The sequence below is a fragment of the Plectropomus leopardus genome, chromosome 20 (genome assembly GCF_026936395.1).
Source record: "Plectropomus leopardus strain MGB_pleo_1.0 chromosome 20, ASM2693639v1, whole genome shotgun sequence".
NCBI lineage: Eukaryota > Metazoa > Chordata > Actinopteri > Perciformes > Serranidae > Plectropomus > Plectropomus leopardus.
In genome coordinates this window covers 17,435,851-17,457,950 of record NC_142195.1, presented here as the reverse complement: position 1 = coordinate 17,457,950, position 22,100 = coordinate 17,435,851, and the positions used below count along the sequence as shown (strand labels likewise).

General features: G+C 39.6%; 1 protein-coding gene across 7 annotated transcripts in view; it reads right to left on the bottom strand.

Moving 5' to 3' along the window:
* Window positions 1-1,383: 1,383 nt before the first annotated feature.
* The window catches only part of sh2d3ca (SH2 domain containing 3Ca), a 78,199-nt gene continuing 57,482 nt past the window's right edge, over window positions 1,384-22,100 (bottom strand). For 6 of the 7 annotated variants that reach the window (XM_088070604.1, XM_088070601.1, XM_088070606.1 and 3 more), the window contains 12 exons: window positions 19,586-19,714; window positions 16,023-16,172; window positions 12,154-12,431; window positions 11,971-12,048; window positions 10,572-10,699; window positions 10,090-10,462; window positions 7,147-7,276; window positions 6,639-6,754; window positions 6,171-6,342; window positions 5,942-6,053; window positions 5,643-5,849; window positions 1,384-3,726 (listed from right to left, as the gene is read on the bottom strand). In XM_088070604.1, the coding sequence (XP_087926730.1) occupies window positions 3,551-3,726; window positions 5,643-5,849; window positions 5,942-6,053; window positions 6,171-6,342; window positions 6,639-6,754; window positions 7,147-7,276; window positions 10,090-10,462; window positions 10,572-10,699; window positions 11,971-12,048; window positions 12,154-12,431; window positions 16,023-16,172; window positions 19,586-19,714 (2,049 nt within the window). In that variant the 3' untranslated portion in view covers window positions 1,384-3,550. The remainder of the gene's footprint in view (window positions 3,727-5,642; window positions 5,850-5,941; window positions 6,054-6,170; window positions 6,343-6,638; window positions 6,755-7,146; window positions 7,277-10,089; window positions 10,463-10,571; window positions 10,700-11,970; window positions 12,049-12,153; window positions 12,432-16,022; window positions 16,173-19,585; window positions 19,715-22,100) is intronic. The other variant, XM_088070607.1, reaches the window with a different exon arrangement.

Here is a 22,100-nt window from a genome sequence, read left to right as displayed (position 1 = left end):
ACATTACAAGAGAATGCCTCCTTTGGGAAAAAGCCCTAAGTAGAAAGAGTATTGTTGCTAAGTGTCTTCATTGGAACTCAGAGGTGGCATTCAACATCTTCATCTTTTCCTACAAAAAAAGCCCAATATGTGTTTATATCGGTTAAAGCAGCATTTTCCAAACCTCTCCTCCAGTAGCCTTCCTCCTGTTCTGAATGTTTTAGATCTCCCCCTGCTGCAAACACAGCTGATTCAAATAATCAACTCGTTATAAACTCCTGAAGCTGCATGATAACAAGCTGATAATTTCATTCAGCTGTGTTGCAGCAGGGAGAAAACTAAATCATGCAGGACAAGCAGTACTCAAAGAGAGATTTGGAAAATGCTGGCTTAAAGGATAAAGGCCGTGTTCTTTATTTATTTTACATTTTATTTTTTTCTAATTTTCTAGTGTCAACAAATCCCATTTAAGGATCCAAACAACTCATTCAGTCATTCCCAAGCTGTCTGTGCAACAACCCCATCCGTATTCAATCCTACTAAAGATGTCAATTGTTCAAAACACCTCATAAATGAATAGTTTCATTGTTTAAAGAAACTAAAGATTCTTAAAACAGCTTGGCATTGCAAGTTTTAGTAAAAAAAATGACTCAAGAACAAGTCAATAGTGTATTTGTTGGGGGCTAACTTCCAGCACAAATGATGCTATAGTGAGCATTTGCATCAGTAAATACAGCCATCAGCAGTGGCAGATCCTCCTGTAGACAACATAGGCAGAACACTGAGAAGAGGGGTAACAAAATTGTGGACACACACCTCTGAGGATGTCCTGTGGCACGACTCACGGGGATGTTGGTGTCAGATCCTTTGAGTCTTGTGGGTTGATTGGATTGGAATCTGGGGAATTTGGAGACCAGTTTAAAACCTTGAGCACTTTTTCATGATCCTCAGACCTTTACTGAGCAGTTTTTGTAGTGTGGCATGGAGACTTGTCCCTTCTGGTGTTTGCATGTCAAATTGCATCCACGTGAATGCCAGGAGCCAAGGTTTTACGTTGTATTTTGACATCATGATCAATATTGTTTGCTTCACCTGTCAGTGGTTCTAATGTTGAGGCTGATTGGTGTATGCAGTGTATGTAGGACTGACTCAAAATAAACTGCAGTGCCTGTGTTCATTAGGATGAAGGAACATGTCGCCCGGTGCAACAGTGTGACTGATTGATTTGTTTTTAATAGTTTTGGGCAACACTTGAAGTCTGTGTCACAGAAGTCACAGGATAAACTTTGTCAGTCTTTGGCTGCACAGCCAGCTTCATTGTTGGTTTAGGTATTAGATTAGGTAAGAAAAAAACAATAACAGCAAAAGGCATGTATGCATTTTTTTCTGGACAAAATCAAACTCTTTGACACAAGCAATCATTTTATTTGAAAAAAAGTGAATTTCTATGTACAGTATACGTTAAAAAAAACATGAGATCAGTCCTGAAACATTTCTCTTTTTGCTTTTTGTGTTCATCTCATACAGTCCTGTTATACACAACAGGAGAATCCATACACTGTCAGAGCATTCCTGTACAGCATTCGACAGAGAACAAATAAAAACAAATTATATCATCATCACTTTTTCATCATCAGTGTTATCAGATACCAAACCTAAACCAGTAGGGTTAATATTTAATAACAATGATATCAAACATTGGTCTCAAAACACATACAATATGTTTTTATGTGTGTGTGTGTGTCTTCCTGTTATGTTGTATTACAATTAATGATTCAGAGTTTTTTTGCTGACTAAAGATTGCCCCCTGTTGGACCACATTGGGAACTGGCACATGGTTCATCTGTACAGGTTCAGACTAAAGAGCAGGACAATCAAACATCCATTTAAGAATCTCTGATATGCAAATCTCGGGTAGGAGGATATTTTTAGAGTTATTTCCATTTGATTGATATCTGATAGGACTTCAGTTCACATATAGATAATCAGTTTGGATAGGCTTAGGAAGAACAAAGGATATACATTTTTAAAAGAAGGCGATGTCAGGGGCAAAGAGTGAATATGGCGATCGGGTGTCTGTTCAGGGGTCTCAGCCCTTGGTTGAAATGATTGCATAGCTCTGAGAGTCGGCTCCAGCGCTCTCAGGCCCATATGCTGTACATACAGCAATGATTTAACACTGAGCAGTCAAACAAAATGAAATCCCATAGCATTTAAAGAATTAGCTTGATTGCTGAAACACAAACTCAAAACATAGAACCAAAAAACATTCTCTGTAGCAGGGCTATGGTCAACATTTGCCTCAGTTTGGGAACTTCTTTTTATCATTTAACGGGTTTCAAACTGGACAAAAAAGACGAAAAATAACAGATTTCTCTGTCTGTTTGGTATCATTCAAGATTATCCAGACATGAAAGATCTTCATGGTATCATCTGCATATATCTAAAGTTTGAAATGTTGTTATACTTAAATTAGTAGTTTAAAGCAACATTTTACTTGGTAAAACATCTATAGCTGCATGCATCAACGATTTCAATAATTCCTGCAACTTTATAAAATGTTTGTATACTAAGTGAAACATTGCTTAAACTAAATTTAAAGAGTGCACATCCCATTTTCTCCTCTGTCTCTTAGTGCCTTTTTTTCGCAATATTTTGTGCACAAGACACACAATATCAAATGTATTAGTCAAACAGCTACAACAGAGGGGACGTTGCTTTGTCCTCTTAACATTTTTAACAAGTCACAAAGCCCTCGTATTGAAGTTGCTGCATTACTTCTGCAAATGTTTCATTTCTGATACATTTATTAATGCATGCCTGATACATTTTTAATGGGATTCAATGGGACTGCTTGATACATTTTTAATGAGGTTTTATGATCGTGGTTCCCACAGAATGAGCACTGACAGATTCTCATGAGTTTGGTGAAGCTGCGTCCATGATGTTTAGATATTCTTTGATCATAACAAATAAATAAGACAAGAAAAATAATACATGAAACATTTATGACGTACAAAAATGAAGGAATGTAAACACACGCATACAGACACACACTCACTCACGCACTAAACATCTATATATGAGCTATGTAAGTTATTGTTAGCATTTCTGCTACAGTGTGTGACAGCGGTTGTTTGAAACAAGAGAGTCTGTTTTTTTATTTTGGAGCAAAGCCAAACTCGGCAGCTCGGTTTGGCCCTCGGGACGCACCATACACGTTACTGTTTGTACCAAGTGGAGGAGCTGGTCACCCATCTCCCCTGTCTTCTTTTCCACTTAGCTTGTCTCCTTCCAGACACTGTTTACATATTTTAGCGCTAAGTGAGGAAGTCCACAGGGGGGGACAGAAGTCCACAGTGAGTGCATCACATTTTACAAGTGAGACCCTCTTCTTTGTATTTCTCACTGCACATGCCCCTTTAGCTGCCTCTTCATTCACTCTCCCCCCTCCCAGTGTTCACGATGGACTCTTCTACATCATCCTTTGCGTTGCAAAATAAGACCAGACCACAATGAGTGGTGAGTGCAGATGGGGGTGTTTTGGCGACGGCTGTTGTTGGGGCAGGTGCTATAGCTCGCTGTGACGAACAGGAGGCTCTAGCTTGTGTGACAGAGCGGTGAGGACTTTGTCAAACTTCTCGTAACGCTCTGATTGGCTGCCCTCCGAGCCACGGCTGCCCCAAAGGAGACGCATCTGGAACTCTGTGTGGAAGATTTCATGTATTTCTGGCCTCTCCTGGAATCCTGGAGATGAGAGGAGAGGAGGTTACCACTGAAGTCATGATAGTCATGTTGACAAATTATCTCATAACAGCGTGGTGCAGAGATGGTGTTTTTTGTAGTCACTTCATGGCTTTTGTAGAAACTTGAAGGCTTTTAAATTCACAAGTGTGGTATTTACTGATGAATTTTATGTTGCAGAACAAGTCTCTCAAGTCTCCAAGGTCCGCGAACTAGACTTTCAATCATGTCTCATGACTTTCATCTATGCACTTCTCCCTTGTATATCACTTCTTATTATTACATGACAGACTTTCCACACTCCTGTTCACAGGACAACAGCTAAGTCCATATGCTGATGAAGAACATGAGAGGAGGTTGAAAGCTCTGAAAAGTGGATCTTTGAGATGGCACTTTGTAACAATTGCATTTTGAGAGCAACAAAGCATTTTTTGTCCATATCCATGCTGTGATGATCAACTAAATAATAAAGCTACCCTAAAGATGAACTACAGATAGCTTTTGAACATAAACATCTTGGACTGAATCAATGTTGACAACTGTATGAAGTATAAGCATCTCAAATTTGGCTCATAGAAATGTTGATGATGGGAGCAGACTGAGGTCAGGCTGGTCGATAGCGGGATATATCAGGAAACAGAGATGTGAGCTGATAGCTATTGACACACTGTTCAATAAAACAGTAATGGCTGGGACTGGGAACCATTGGGGAGGTATTAGGGATCAATACAGTTAACATAGTGGTGACCACACACACACACACACACACACACACACACACACACACACACACACACACACACGATCATTACATCTAATCAGTGATACTGAATACACACATCATTATTAACAACAATACATTAACAGTGAGATGTAACACAATGCCAGCTATACCACAGCAACATGAGAGGCTGTGGAGAGAAAATAACTTATTTTCATAATTTCTGAAGGTCAGTCAAACATTGGGGTGCCAACTTGGTCACAATGACGATGCTAACTTGCTATCTAATATGTTGTCTAAGTACGTGTCATCTTGGACAATGTGTCCCATCCAAAAAATACGGTGCTGATCAAACATAGGACGAAATTCAGTGAAAGACTTTTTTTCTCTGGGATGCATCACAGAGCGCCAAAGGAAGTAATTCCTGCCTGTGGCCATCAAACTTTTCAATCTCTCCCTCCCTCAGAGTATCAGACACTCTGGATCAATAGACTGGCCCTTGGACTAACTGGTAGGCAGCTATAACCCCATAATTTATTTATGATGTGCCATGGTAACTTCACTGTACAATATGCAATACTGGACATAATTTGTGCAAAAATTCATTTGCACAATACTTTGTCTTAAAAATTTTATTTTTCTATTCTTGCATTCATATTTAACATATCTCTTTTATCTTATCTTATCTTATCTTATCTTTTCTTTTCTTTTCTTTTCTTTTCTTTTCTTTTCTTTTCTTTTCTTTTCTTTCCTGTTCTTATCTGATGTTTTGCAGGTATACAGTAATGTTTGCCATGTTAATTGTTTTAGTTAAGTGTGTTGTAATGCTAACATTTGTTAATTAGTGTTAAACACAAAGTACATCTGAGGCAGATGGGACATCATTAGTTTTGCATGTATTTGGTCATAAACTTAAGTATTGGACAAATCAAATTTTCATAACTAGTGGAAGACTGCGGATTGACATCATTGCAGTTCATCCTTAGAAGAACATGAATGTGTTTACCAAAAATCATAGCAATCTATTTAATATATGTTGAATTTTTTTTAAGTACCAAAGTGGTGAACGGCCGAAATGCGTGACTGACCAACAGACCTTCAAACTGACGCTGCTATATGCAGAGTGTCAGCTTTAGCATGTCTAAAAACGTAACAGAAGCTGTCTCAGTTAATGCTTCCAAAGACTGCCTGGTCTTACCCTGCAGTTTGGTCTCAGCGTTGGTTCTATAGATCCCCCCGTGATGCGCGATGGTACGAGCTGCTTCTAGGTGGTACATGACCACGTCTACTCCCACCTCTGAACTCTCCCAGGGCTCCAGCGCCTCTCCGACAACCATGCCCCGCTCAAGTAAGGACAGGACAGGAATGATGTGGGGTACGGAGGTGTTGGACAAGGCATTCAACTCTGTAAGCAAAGGAGAGCTCAGATTTGTAAATAAATAAACACTTTTGCTTGTTTTTGTATGAAACAGACACATAGCAACTATGTACACTCACCTTTGCCATCATTCATATTTTTCATGAAAGGTTTGAGTTTCTTCTCGTACAGAATAGCGCCCTCTGTGTGCCTCTGGCGTAATGTCACCCACGTCTGCTCCAGACGGGAAATCTGTAATAATGAGTGACACAACAAAAAAATTTAAGAATGCATTCGAGAGAAAAAAATCCTGAAAACCTTTGGAGTTTTTGCACTATTGATGGTGACTTTTAACTGTATCTTTCTTACCTGTGGCAGCTCCAGGGCTCTCATCACAGCAGCAAAGCCAAACATATTGCCCAGGTTGCTTTTTAACTCTGCTGCCAATTGGATGGTCTTGTGGAGCAGCGCCGCCCTCTCCTCTGTGCTTCCCGTGCAGCCTAGCAGGTCCACCGCCATCATGATAGACATGGTGTAGAACCTGAGAAAATGAGAACGTGCTATTCAATAAAACGCATCAATAAAAGTTAATCACTGCTGCTGATAGGGAAGCAGAGGATGTTGAGTCAAAGCCTATATTTGAAAAGAACTCTGGATATTCACATTGTGGCAGACTGTGGTGTGTTACAAGATAAGAACAGAGGAGGGTGGAGAAGAGAAGAGATGGAGGAAAAGAACAGAAGAGAACAGATAATCGATAGCTGCATTAATGAAGGGGGTTAGTGAGTGATGTTTCAAGGAAGACAGTGGGGTGGGTGGGTGGGGGGGTGTTTGTACCTCTCCAATAGGTCAAGTCTTAGCTGGTGTCCATGTGGTAGTGTCAGTAATTCCAACCCTGAGGACACTCCCATCATCCTTTGCATGTCTGGGGTCACTCCTAATATTCGAGCCACCTATAGAAGAGTTTAAAATATTTAAGGACATTTCTAGGATTTTAGGAAATTCCTAGGATTACAGAACATTTCTAAGATTATAGGATGTTTCTCAGATTTTAGGACATGTCTATGAACATCAGACAATTCTATGATTTTAGGATGTTTCTCAGATTTGAGGACTTCTCCAGGATATTAAGACATTAGGGGCTTAGCTAAGACCTCAATCAGGGGTGCAAGGGATCCTCCACTGGCACTTTTTTGATATTCAAGCTCTATTTTGTTGACTTTTTATGCACATAATTTGGCCTGTTAGCCGTAAGTTGAGTATCAGCATGCGAGAAGATCTGCTTTTAAATGCGCGTGTGCTTCCATGTCAGCTGCATTACATTTGTGTGTGTGTGTTTGCGTACCGTGCAGTCTGTCATGGTGATGTGTTTAGCTGCTGTCCTCGCATCCACCTCAGCCAGCAGCTCTTTGACTCTCTTCAGCACCGACATCTCCAGAGGCTTATTCTCAGCGGGCATAAGGCAAGACTCATACCTGCACAGGAGCGATTACACTGTATTAAAATACTGAAACAGGACAGAGACATGAGTACTAGCAAGGACAGCTAGAAAAGTGTGTAGTGAAGATAAATAGGTTACAACAAAATGTTTTGTAGACCTGGTAGGTCCATCCAGTGGTCCAGTTGTTTGGCTCAAAGAAGATACACAGCTTATGACTTTAATAAAGCTGATTATGTAGTTAAAGAGACCAAATTATATTAAATATGTGTGTAGAGGTATCCTTATTTTGCACACAAAATAAGAACATATTCATGACTTGGACTGGTCAATTTTGTTCCTACCACCATGCTCATGTTGGTGAATCAGAATCATTATGAATTGACAGGCAGGGGCCCGCTATTTTCTATTAGCATACTGCCACACCCCCATTTTATTAAGGAAATACGTTTGACTAAAGGTGTATTGTAGAGAAAGCAGAGGTGTTGTAAAGCCAGCCCAAATCTTACCTGTTGTTTTACACTGTGAATGCTATAGGCTTTATTATGGCCGTCATTGCAGATCCCATCATCACTATCGCAAATGTTTTATTTCAGTCTTGTTGTGGGTAAATCTGTGCGTTTTTAGTGTAACAAAAATTTTAGAACTATTTTCATTTTCTTCTTGCTAATTATTTTTATGTCTTTATCATGTTGTAGATTATATTGTAGACAAATATTAAATTATGACAATAACTGATGAGGATGATGTCAGTTTCATTGTTGTTTAAAACATTTGGCCAACTGTTTTATATATTGTTGTTAATTAAAGCCATTTTTAGTGAATGCAGTTTTAATATGTTATGCATTAAGCTAAAAGGTGTGTATTAATATTTTCTAAGACAGCAAGGCCTTCGTCATTTGTATGCATGCATGGTCTGTTCTAATTTTTTTGCAGTGTACAAAAAATAAAAAAATAAAATAAAAAAAAACTCAGGTGGGAAAATACTGATAAAATGAGTACAATGTTCATACACATGGTCTAAGTACAGATTTGTGTGTGCACACTGTTGGTGGATGAGGCCTATTGTGTCCTAATCATGCTGCTTTCTCTTGAAAAAGCCAGTCAGTCTCTGGCTTACGCTGGTGCCCAAATCACAACCGGTCTTTACTGCTTAAATGCCAATTTCCCCAGTAGTGTTAAGACCGACAATAATCCCCCTGCACCAAAATTTCGCAGCAGACCCTTCCATGTCCAAAGCTGCTGCCGACTCAGTGTACCTGACCATTTTCCTTTTACAAGCCTCATCTGTCCTCCCTTGGCACCGTAAGCCAAATAAAATACAGTATCTGCTGTGTCTCTGACCACAGCACAAAGTCTGCCCTCAGGCAATTTCCCACAGGATTATCAGCTGTTTACTCAACTCTATTTTCAGTCTCTGCTCACCTCACTCATAGCCCTGCCTGCTCAAAACTGCCCATAACTCCACTATTTTTGCCCTATATGACAAAAAGTCAGCAGGTGTTCTGACATTTGAACACATCAACTTAAATTAATTCTGCTGTAGTGATGAGCTCTAACTGTGTCTGTTCCCTTTAGCAGTCGTCTTCATCAACTATTCAGTGAATTTCCTTTCCATTTTCACTGATCCAATCGATCCGACTCAGCAGAAAAGCCAGCCAGAAAGTAAGGAAGGCCAAATGTTTGGACACATTTTTAGTGCCTTCTCTTTGTGTGGCGATGACAACAATTTCTTAAGGGTGGCCGAGACTTTTTCAGATCTTAACAGATGTTAAAGATGCGAGAGACCCCAAACGTAACAACATGTAACGATAAATGTAACACTTTTGTTGTAAAGAACAATGATTTGGCCAAGACAGCACACCACATACCAACAGATTTCACTCACAAACAACCAGAGTCCCAACTCTTAAAAAAACCAAGAATCTCGCAAATCTCTTGTGATCAAACGTGACTTTAGAAACATGTTGCAAGATGGGCAGGAAGAACCAGCTGATCGTTTTTGCACTAGTTTCTGAGGAAAATTCACAAACAAAAAAGACAGAAATATAGATAAAGTCATGAAGACGGTGTGAACATGGGCTGTACATCAATTGAATCCCATGTGATTTTGCTTTAAAACCCTCTGAAACCTGTGCGACCACCAACGATTTCTCGGGGTTCCACCTCACAACCGGATATCGGATTGTCAGGGGATATTAAAAAAACATGCTCCACACCACAGGACAATCTGGCAAAATGATCTTTAAACCATTGTTGATGCAGATCAAAGTTGGACCCCATTGTGCATTTGGAAGTGGTTACACTGTCTGCATTTCTGACAGTCTGAATGTCCTACGTATTCCTCATTGAGTAAAATACACTCCTAAATTGGCTCTTGAATTTCTTTCTGTATTTGAAAGACATTTTCCTATGTAAGGCATTAATGAAATGAAATATTTCAAATCATGTTAATGGAGAGGTTAAGTATCCTTTGGTAACACCAGGAAAAGCAAAAGCAAACTCTATACCTACCTTTTTAGTCTGGCTTTTAATTGAATTTTACCTATTTATTTATTGACCATTTATTCATACATTTTAGTCTGTTTTACCGTTTTACTAGATGGGATATCATTTTATTATTTTTAACATATTTATTCATCATTCTACTTTGTACTTTTTATCATTTTATTTACCTCTTATCTACTGTTTTAATTGTATAAAGCACTTTGTGTTCCAGTTTTGTTTGTATGAAAAGTGCTACACCATAAAGTCTGATTGATTGATTTATTCATTGACTAATTCATTGATTCATTGACTGATTGATCAAGAGCAAATTTGGAAGCCTGTGTCTCTGTCTGTGTCTCGTACCTGGATGGTCTGAAGGAGGACGCTGTCTCCACCTGTGGGGTGCTGAACACCCCCTCTCCTTCCTCCCTCGCTCCGTCTCCCCTCCCTTCTTCCACTCGCAACCGCTCCACGTAGCCCTTAGTCGGTGGTTTAGGGGGCCCGGCGGGGCAAGGTCTGAGGTCACAGTAGCTCCCTGCTGTTTCCGAGGAATGTGATTGGTAGTTGGGATGATGGGCGGGCGTGGAGTGTGCAGAGTGGGAGGTGTGCGCAGGATGCTCAGGAGGGTTGTTACCGGCTGATGGGCTGAGCTGAGGGTCGCTGGAACGACGCATCACGGGGGAGGGTGGGACGACAGCCAGGACCCGCCCACCTGAGTGGGCTCTCTGCCTGGTGACTGAAGGAAGAGAGACGAGTCTTACAATCACTCACAGGGACAGTGCTTGTTAATATGAGGGAAACAACTTTTATTTTTTATTATGTGTCAGTGTGTCTCTGGCACTTACTAGCACTATAAGCAGGAGACAGTGGAGCTTCCCCAACAGGTGACAAGGGGCAGCGATACTCCTGAATCTGGTCCATGCTCATCGCACAGTTCCGCATTGCGTCTTTATGGTGGTGGATTGTCGACGGGCTGCAAACACAGCATTTTTGGGATGTTAAAAATCTTTGGGTATGGATTTAAAAGCTGTCAGAGCACTGAGTGGAACCTCACAAAGCGGTGCAGTTTAGGGTGTCACATTCAGCAGTTTCAGATGACAGGAATGGTGTCATTACAGATGCAAATGCTAATCGTTTTAGGGTGAGAGACGAGGGAAAAAGTTTAGTTGGTGCAACCTTGAAGACATTTCTTCTACGTCATGATACACTCATATTGCTGTGTTATTTATGAATTGAAGAAACATGTTTAGGACTTTAAAGCAGGAGCAGAGAATGGAGTACAAAGTGGTTTCTGAGAAAAAGTTGATGCAAAAAATAAATATTTAACTAATGTTAAAGGTGCATAATCACAATTGTAGTGCATTAAAGGTCCAGTGTGTAGGATCTAAGGACATATCAAGAAGAAATGGAATATATGGAATTTGCAACGAGCCTGCATCAGAAACATTAAAAAAAAGGTTTTTAAATGTGATTTTTTTAGTGTTTTTACATGTTGAAATCACTGCTACAAATTTATTTGTAGAGGAAGAGGACTCAACAAATTATTCAGGTCTTGGTAAAAACCTCATACATGTCTGGATCTTAAGTTCTCAGAGAAAAAGGTGACCAAATATGAGCAGGTGCTGGGAAAGTGGCTCATCTCCAAAGTGCCGAGCAGCATTGGAGAAACACTGATTTGTAACATGAAACTGCTTTATTCAGTGTTTTTTGTTTTTAATGACCGGGTCAATTTATTTTGAAGAGCAGGAGACCTCTGTGGGTAATTCAGCTTCCCGGAAAAACCTCCAGTTTCAAGTGGTTGTAATCAGAAATCCTGCTGGATGCCACTAAATCTTGCACACTGTTCCTTTAACACTTGGAAATGTTTTCAACATCCATGCCTAAATATATTTTTTCCACAAATCTTTGCTTTTTAAAGCCCAGTGTGTCTTTTGTATTGCTTTCGCACCATGCTTTAAACGCTCTCTCAACTCTCTACCGTACTCCCTGTGAGGCTGAGAAGTATTTCCACTGTACACATCATATTTGTCTGCTCCTTCTTTGGAGATTCAAGTTTCAAACAGCCTTGTTCTGTTTGAAACTTGACGGATCCGGTGCAGAAGTAACTTCACTTAATGCTCATTACTGGGGGGGTGGTGTTGGTGTGTGTGAAGTGAGGGGACTGCAGGAATGTGGGAGCAAAGGTCACTAGTTTAGTGCTCAAACACAACACTGGTATCACACACACACAAACACACACACAACCTGCAGTTGGGCACAGGTTCCGGCTCTGGTTCTGGTGGTGCCACTGGTGTCTTAACTGGACTGGGACTGTCTGAGTCACTGATCATGTATATAACATAAAGCAAGAATTAAATATGATGAAGACTGCAAAAAAGAACTGTAAGAGTATTACTATCGGCACAAACACTCTTTCTCCCGGCTCACCTGTGAGGTATCATCTTCTCAGTCGTCAGCCCGTCGGTCATGGTGACGCTCCGCCTCTTGATGTACGCTCCCCTCTGGCTGGACGGTGAGTAGGCGGAGCCTTGCTTGCTGGTGGCCAGAGCGAAGGTGGCCTCCAGGTAGCGCAGAGGGAGAGTCCTGCTGACTGGACAGTAGATATGGACACCGCTGGACTGGGAGACCGGTTTGCGCTGGCCCACATAAAACCGCACAAGCTCCTGGACCGAGTCAAAGCTGTCGGACTCCAACATATACTTAACCTGAAGATGAAGAGACATTAGAAGTTAATATTACATCTTTGCTTTGTTTTTTTAATTGCATACTTTGCATTAATTGCTGAAATTATTTTGCACCATAAAAATGTTGAAGGGAGGAAAACTGAAGCTTCTGTGTTCGTTTCTTGTACAAAAATCACTCAGAAACACTCAGAAAGTGGAGCCCGCCCTCTCTGTTTCTTATTTTCATTTTTTAATTCATTAATTAATTAATTTTTCTTTAACAAAAACAGGGACGGCAGACAGGGTCATTATGGGAAAGTTCTCAGGATAAATTAAATGTATAAAATAAAACAATCACATTAAATTCAACTTTTTCACATATTTTTCACATTTTCAGTTGGACGTGTAAGGGAAAAAGTTTCTGAAATCTCTGAAACAATGTCTACCCCGTAAGCGAAAATTAGAAAAATGGCCAGCAGACATATTACCACACATTCTCCAGCACCGACCGTGCTCAGGTTACTTGGAGATTTTTTTGATTTTGGAAGTTATAAAGAACCTTAAAGTATTTTTCTAGGTGAATTCCCTCCACAGATCTGAGCTGGAAGTGGTAGACTGTGTCCTACATATGTATAACCAGTCATCTTTATGTTAGCGTTTTTCTCCCAAAGGAATTTCAACTACACTGTGAAAAGACCCCTTTCCAGTTATAAAGAAGAATAAATCCTGGAAATCAGTTTTCTACTCTTATTTCCCCCAACTCTCAATGTTTTGTAACCACAGACTTCTTTAGGTGGGGAGCATAAAATTCTGCTGCTTCTCTTCAATACTATTATTTCTTTAGTACTTAAAACCAGCGCAAAATCATCTGATAACTGCTTTGTGTGTGATAAAATGAAACAAAAATTGATGCTTGGAGGCAGACAGAGACTCACAGCTGGTCAACCAGGCACACCTGCGTCAAATTAGCCTGCTCGTGTAACCATTTCCATCATAAGGGGCAACAAGAGAGAATCTTCAAATGGAGGATGGATCTTGACTTGCCAGGTGTAAATAATTACGCTAAAATTGTACAACGCTCAGGTATGATGCTGCTCTGAAGTGAGCTGAGAAGAGGAGGCTATGAGCAACACTGGCTACAGTTACATACAAACAATTATTCTCCTATTATTCTGAATATGACAATATTCTGAATTCAATCTGGGTCATGCAAAGGGCATAATACATTTAAATATTAAGAATTAGGCTGTTTTCTGGATTTAGCATTTTCCGATTAAGACATTTGGGATATGCTGGTATCATTCAGGTTTTAGGAGCATTATTTGGACATGTATACAGTTGGGAATATGAGTCTCGACTGGGGTTTTTACTGCAGTTTGCAACACACTGCCTGCTGTCTGTTTACAGTCGGCTTGGTGCGTTGTCATGGATACATTGGACACAAACCAACTTGACAACAGTTTGCAAAGCTGTGACGTACAGATGCATGCAAAAGTTTCTGGTCAAAAGGGCAGACACGCCTACTTTTAAACTTTATGAAAGACATGTATCAGCAGGTTTTTGGATAATATCACAACGCTGACCATATCAACAAGGTGAAGAAAGGAATGAGAGAGTCCAACAGGTTTGCCACTGGTAGGAAAACTGTGAAAAAAAATCCTATTTTGATGCAAAAATGCAAAATGACGAGTGGCTCAAACTGTTCAACTTTGCCATATTTCGACTTGATAAAACGGCTTGTTAGAGCATGTTAGTTTGAGTATACACAGCTGCATGTAAACTGGTGTTAGTGGAATATTCATTTTATTAGACACGTGAGCAGTTTAGTAGGAATATTGGGGTTTTTTTTTTTCAGAATAAGGGCAAAAACTGCAATATTTTGTGCATGAAAATGTACTCGTTGTGTCTATAGAGACCAGTAAAGACGCTCTGTAAACCCAGTGAACATTCTGACAGGTCAAACACAGGTGTGACCAATAACACCAATAATGGCTGTCCTAAAGCCAGAGCTGTGGTGTTTTGTATGCGGAGCACCGGCTGAGACACCGCAACGGAGCAGAGCCATCGTTAACGTTATTAGTCACACCTGTGCTCTCCCTGCTTCCACTGTGAAATAGACTGAGTGACTTTCTGACTGATGAAGGTTTGATTGTTTGATCTCTCTGCATTAAATGAAGTTGAGAAAATAGACAACAACAACAGTAAATTCATCCCAGCTGTCTTTTATGCCGACAGAATATAAAGAAAATGCAACAAGGTAAAAGGCATCGCATACCAGCGTATAAAAACAAGTTGTTAAGAAGTAATGAGTGCTGAAACAGACAGACAGTAAAAGCTTCAAAGCTAGGTTTAGATCAAGTCCACACTGACACGAGTATTAGTATGAGATTGAGACCCTGTGTCTCAATTAGATTACCTGTATAAATAAAGATTAAATAAAAGATAAAAATTGTTGTAAATTGGGTTGTTCCATTATTCTTTCTTAAAACTATTCCCACAACCACAAGCAGTTAATAAAAAAATAACTTTGACCAAATGACAACACTAAAACACAGTTGAAGTGCTGTCAAGAGCATACCAAACCTGCAGGCAGGGATGTAGGCTAGCTGTAACCCGAAAGCAATGCAAAGAAGAAGAGGTATTATAGGAAGGCTACCTGGAACAGTAGCCTCAGTAGCACGTTCTGACGCCTCTGCTCCTCAATATGGTGGAAGAGTAGCTGTACATTTATGTGTAAACTTCTAAAAAGTCATCTTAGCAAAGGTTAGAACAAATTCCAACCACATCCGCCATTGTACAAAATGTTGACACCTCACCAAGGAGATAAGGGCACACACTCTGATGTTATGACCTAAAATAATATGACCTAAAATGTATTTTGTTTGTGAACGAAAGGCCAAAATGCATTTTAGAAGGACTAGGAATGCAAATCATAAGCACCTTCCTTAATCAATAATTGGCAAAGTTAACGAATAATCGTTTGTTATTTTTCTAAAAAAACATAAAAACTTATTTCAGAAAATACAAAATGCCTTTTTTTTCTTTAATCAAAGCTCAATGCAACATATTGCATATACTTTGACAGCACTGCATAGCCTATCGATTGATCAATTAAATTTCACGTTTGATTAAATTCTTAACAAATGATTAATCAATGTCGATTAATAGTTATCATCCATAAGAAGGATGATAGAAATTCATTTTTAAATGCATCAAAAACAGGAGACCTTATAAATCTACATTTGAGTAAACCTTTTACCAGCTGAATCAAACCGTTTATTGAATATTCAACCTATCAGCCTTCATTTTCATTATAATACACTATTTGCTCAAAATATGTGTTTCCTTTCCTTACAGCAATTGTATTAAGGTATGTTCTTGAATATCTGATAGAAAATATGAGTTTACAGTTAACTAAGGGGTTGCAGATTTGCTTTATTGCCAGTAACACTAGTTGACTTCTTGCTTCTTCACAGAATCACTTATTTGTGCACCCCCTGGCATTTCGGAGAACGCTGCAACTAACAACTTGATTAACACAATCACTTTTCTGTGTGCTCATAGCTTGAGCACCGTCTGTGGAGGCCTGCTTCATGGTGTGTCATGTGAATATAAACAAGGCTTTCTACATACCTTGGTCTCATTAGATTTGACGAGGACTTTGCTGATCTTGAAGTGCAGCACCTCATTATCCCATCGACAGGTCAGCACGTAGTCACCCACACTGGTCAGAGAGTCACGCACCAGGAAATCTCCATTACGTACAACCAGTGTCTCTGACACCTAGAAAGACAAAAAAATGCATATGTGTTCAAGTTGTTAAAATGAGACAAAAGGCTCCAATCTTAAAGAGCTGGAAGCAAACTTGGCTCACCGAGCTCCAGCATGCATGTGAATATTTTTTTTTCTGGCATTTTGTTGAATAATTGAATTTAGAGAACAGTTATTATTTATAACAATGCCTAAGGACAGTTTGCGTTTCTGAACAAACACAACCATCTCTCTCACCACAATACTACCTCTGCTGTTTGAATTGGCAATGATGGATAAAACGCCAGCGACAATGATTTTCTGAGGATGCGTTTTATCGAGTTCAGCACTACTATAAAGATGAGAGTTATTTTGAATTTATTGACAAAGCAAGCAATCTAGAGAAAGCAATCTCCCATTCATGGTCAATGTAGCAGCTTCAGGCTGTACATTTTGCTGATCCCAAATGGTGCAGATGTCTCTCTGGTGTCTTTGAGGAGAGATAGCAAATATTGATCCAGTAGGAAACGAGAAACATGTTTCACGCTGAGCAACATTCAGATTAAAACTACCTGCAAAGAGACTTAGGATGAAGGCTGGAGTTGTTTAAATTCTCTCAACACTGGAAACAAGGCATGAAATATGCAACGCAGCACAAGGTAAACAATGCCCCTCAGACCAGCAGGAGGCAGTATATACACAGATCAAAGGCTGAAAGTGCAGCATCCTCTTATTTCTCCCACTACTAAACATCATTCTGCCGTGGACAGTTTTTATGGCTTCCTCTGTCTGATCCCCCGCTGTATTTGAGAATCATGTTTTACACTCACAGTTTGCAAAAAATTAAAATAATATGATCAACAGTTTAAGTTACTTCAATACAATTGGATTTTAAAATCTTATATAACATCATCAAAACTACTCAACTTTAATCCCAATACACTGGGCACGTGCTTCAAATGTAATAATGCTAAAAGCAAACACTTTCGCTGCTTGTGGGAATGTGTCAAAAGTTTTTGGACGTAGGATCTTGACACGGTTAGCCAGATAACTAAACTGAAAATCCCTTGTTGGCTAAAGCTGTGCATTTTGGGTATTTATCCAGGTGATTTTTGTTACCAAGAACAGTTCCCGTGCACAAATAGACTTACGTCTCTAACAAGGTAAGAGGGCAATAGCTATAGGATGCAAAGATGTAAACAAACCAAGTAAAAAGCAATATATTAAGGGTTTATCAACATATGTTGCTTTGGAAAAACTAACATATATTACAAAAGGAAAGCTGGCAGTTTTTGAAAATGTATGGAGGCGCTTCATAGACTTTTGGGGGAAAAAAAAAAAAAATAAATAAATAAATAAAACAAAGATGGTCTTGGGGTTGGGGCAATCAGAAATAAGATTATAAAGTGTTGTAGCCTGTGTAATCTTCAGTTTTTCTGTACATTGTAACTACTGTAACATCTGTTTTTCACCTCTGTTCTAAATATGTTTTTGTATGTTTTTTTGGTTTGCCTTTTCATTTCATGTGATACCATATTTGCTGCCAAGGCCATTTTATTTATATATAATATCTGTTTTAATTTAAATACCCCAAATAAGATATTGCTAAAAAAAATAACCAAAATGGAAAGGCGTGTTTGTTCATTTACTCATGACTTGTGCACATGCTGGAAGTTTTCACTTTAGAAGGGGAAGACCAGAGGGAAGAAAAGCAGGAAGGGAGGATGCGATGTACAGTCTTTGTCACACACAGGGCGCATGTGAGGCGTAGTCACTAAGTATTGTTTTGGTAACCGGGGGGGCTCAGGGTTTCCCCGAGTTTCCACTGAGGCACAACCATGAATAAATGAATATTTTATGTAAATTAAAAGAGGAAAGACTCACAGATGGCTGATTTGAATCTGTGTTTATGTGTGTGTGTGTGTGTGTGTGTGTGTGTGTGTATGAGACAGAGAACAGAGGTTGATCAAGAGACAGCATCTATGAATGAGTCCCCTCCACATGTGCATGCAGCGCGTGTGTGTGTAAGTGTGTGGGTGGTTGCAGGTCTGTTGTTGTGTGTCTCAGTCACCAGCTGTGAAACTCAATTGCGTACATCAGTAACACACACAGCTGTCTGTTTGGCAGAGTTTCCCCTCCTTCTGAACGCTAAAGCAATTTCGACTGAGCTGTGACAGATGATGGGATTCAGTAATCAGTGTCATTCTGTGTGTAAAGCGCTTAAACTGTGCTTTCAAAGCCAGAGACTTTGGCCAAGTAATCGCTCAACTAACACTGCTGGTTGACAACCACATCAGCCCACACAGAAACACTATTGTGTTTGTACTTTATCACATTTAATTCTTGCTTTTTCAAATGTATTGTGAGATGTGGGGAAATACAAACCACAGCAGCAATACATCATTTTCAAAATTTATTAATTTATTCATGGTTTATTTCACTGCTGAAATTTAATTTGAAGCTGTTTCTTCATATCTTCTAGTTAACTTAAAGTTCTAAAAGGTACTAAATAAATTATGTTTTGGTTATTTTTATGTATGAAAGTTAAATGTATCAGCTGAAGCACATTAGACCAGATGTGGGTCCAAGTCACAGTCGAGTCTCAAGTTTCAAGTCAAGACAGGGAAGTCTCAATTCAAGTTCAACTCAATTTGAGTTTTGAGTCCTAAACAAGCAATTTTAATGTTTTTTTTTTTTTTTTTTTTTTAAAAAACGTATTTGTTAAAAGAAGTTTGTTGGTAAATGTTTTGTGTCTTTCATTTTTGACCCACGTTTTGCATACTGCAATTTGTTTTTTGTTGATCACTGCAAAGATTTTGTATGCAAACAAAATCATCTTTAGTGTCTTTTTTTCCCAAATGGCACTAAAATATCTGCATATGTAGGCAGGATCTGTAGGTGATGGGACATGATTGTGTTCTGGTTTCCATTTGTAGTCCGAGTAGTATTGACAAATCATGTTTAAACGGCAGGTGAACAGTGCATGTGGGGAAAGAACTGAAGTTCATGGTGAACTATTTATTTGTTTTGTTTTGACCAAAATTCAAAGATATTTATAATGATATGATACAAAGAATAGTAGCAAATCTTCACATATGAGAATCAAAGAATTAATGAATTAATGAATGCATATTTCCTCAAAAGAAAAGTTGCTAATTAATTTTGTGTCATTCAACTCATATATACATACATAGTATACATACTTGACTCCTAATCACTGCCTGTATGTATGCTGTTCAAGCTTGTGTGTACCAGTGTGTGTGCTGGGACATATTGTGCACAGGCGGTGCGTTACCTCAAAGGTTTACTGCCTTGAATGTGGGATCTGCGTACCCATCTGTTCCCAAACATCCATTCAGGACTTCCAGAGTCATAAATACCTCAATGTACTCTTCAGTGCATGTATACAGAGTCCATAGTGTACCTCACAGTGTGCGTTTGTTTACCTCTCTGGGTATGTGTCCATGGTACCAGCCATGGCTCCTGATGTCAGCGGCACTCAGTTTCAGCTCCTCCTCCAGCTCCTTACGAAGTTTCTCAGGAGGAGACTCCAGCAGGTACTTCTCCTTGGAGAACTGCGTGGAACAAACAGGAGAGGACAACAAGACATGAGTGAGAGTGGGTTTACACGAGGGACATCTCGCATGTAGCTTGTGCAGTGTATTCACATGGAAATGGACCATTAATTACTTTTCTTTATTCAGGTACATCCCATAGAGATTTTGATCTAATTTTCAAGAGGGACTTGAGTACATAAATATATTTATATCCGCATAATTAACAATTTACAACACAAACAGAAGATGAAAAAATATTACAGTTCAGGGTATGAAAAAAAATGCACATAGTAGTATAACACTGTAACGTGGGTGTGTGCTTACTAGCAACCGCAGAGCGTTGTTTACACGAATACACACAGACATGCACAAAGCACACACCTGTGTTACAGAAGGCGACACTGCAGGGAAGCAACAGTGTGCACTGCCTTCCACAAGCATGCACACACTCACTCAAGCACACACACACACACACACACACACACACACACACACACACACACACACACACACACAGAAAGAAACAATCCAATCGACCCTGACCTGATTACTAAGAGGGAGAAATCATCATGAGTACGCTCTTATTGTTCTCATGTACAGCAGAGACCTAGCTTTAGTTTTCGAGTGTGGTCACCCAGGAAGGCTTACAATCAAGCCAAATATATATACACACACACACACACACAACTGGATGATGAGATCCGGATTTTAAAGCTTCATATTTCTGTTTGCACAAAAACAGCCCTTGGGTGAAATCTGGGCTGTAAAGCAGCAAAATAAAGAAAAAATAAACATTTTCATGGTTATTTAAATACAAATACTCCACTGCTGCAGTATGAGATAATGAGCATATGTGCTTCTCTTACCAAATTTCCACCAAAAAACACTTTCATTCAGGTTTTTAAAACTTGGGAAAATTGCTAAAAAGAGTTGTTAACCCCCTTTTCCCTAGCATAGAAAAGTTATTTTTCTACAAACAGGGTTATTAAATAGTATAAAACAGCATGGAGGCCAGTGAAAACATTATCGTAATTACTCCTTTTTGATACCTGTTATTCAGTCTCTTTTTCAAACATCGTGCTGACTAATTTTGAGTGTGTTGAGCACCGCTTGGACAGAGATGGACAGAATTTGTGGCTGAGATGACAAAGAGTCACAGAAGTTACTGAAAGCACAACCACATAGGCACCATTAGACCATTATAGTCAATATGACATGCATAACTTCTTAAAATAATAAAATTAACTATGTGTCAGGTTCATTAACAAAAAGCAGATAACATCTGTCTTCCTGTTCGTGCCATGCAGCTCCCTCTACCTCCCTGCATCACTGACCAAAATCTGACTTCCCTGTGTTATTATGGCGATTGCTCCATGATAAAACAGCATTTGGGCCGAAATCTAATAACAGTCATGGAAAGCAAGCACTGCTGGACCACAGAGTGTTATGTCTATCTCTCTTCCACTCCATTCAGTTCTTGGGGACAATGGTTCGGGCAGGTGGGTCAAAAAGTTAAAAGGCAGCATTCCAAGTAAGTTATCAATCACTTTCTAAAACACTGCATGCAATAGTCCACGTTCCTCATCCTCTTCCCCTCTGTCACTCTTTTTCCACACACCACAAAGTAATTACACTTAGGGCACCCAAATGGACCAACGCCAGTTGTTACTGGGGGTTAGTGGGGGTTTTTGTCCAGCGGGAAAGAGGCTTTCGATGATAATTGACACCTGAATTGGCTGAATGCACAATCAAACTATGAGAGAAAACTATGCACAATAAAAGAAAATGTCAGAAGATAGTGTTCAAGTATCTGATCTAACTCAGGAAAAATAGAAAAATCCCACACTGGGACTTTGATGTAACGTGACAACACCATAGCAACCGACGATTGTGGAAAGATTGAGTTCAGATAGATGATCTTAGAGGCAAACAGGGGACATACACGAACACAAACTGTTTCCCAAATAACCTCAAAACACAAGAAAGCCACACAGGAATAAACAGCGAACTCATCTCAACTCTGCCAATATGAGGAGAAATGAGACTGGAGACCAAAATAAACAGTAAACAGCCTTGTCGCTAAGGCTGGCCTGTCGTTCCTCCTAATATTTTTCTTCAATCTCTCTCTCTGGCTCAGTGTTTTTCTCCTATTTTCTCTCAGGCACACTCTCCTCCCCCTGCCCATCATCCCTCCTCTTCCCTCTCTTCATCATCACAATAATAAAGTTTCAGCAAGTTGTTCAACTTTTTCTGAATGTGTGTGACACTAGCAGAGAGTGTGGGCGAGGATGGGAAACTGTGTGTGTGTGTGTGAGGTGTGTTTCTACATTCCCACACAAGTGTGTGTGATACGAGGAGACTACAAGAGCCAAACAATCGATCTTATCGTCTCCAGGTCACTGTG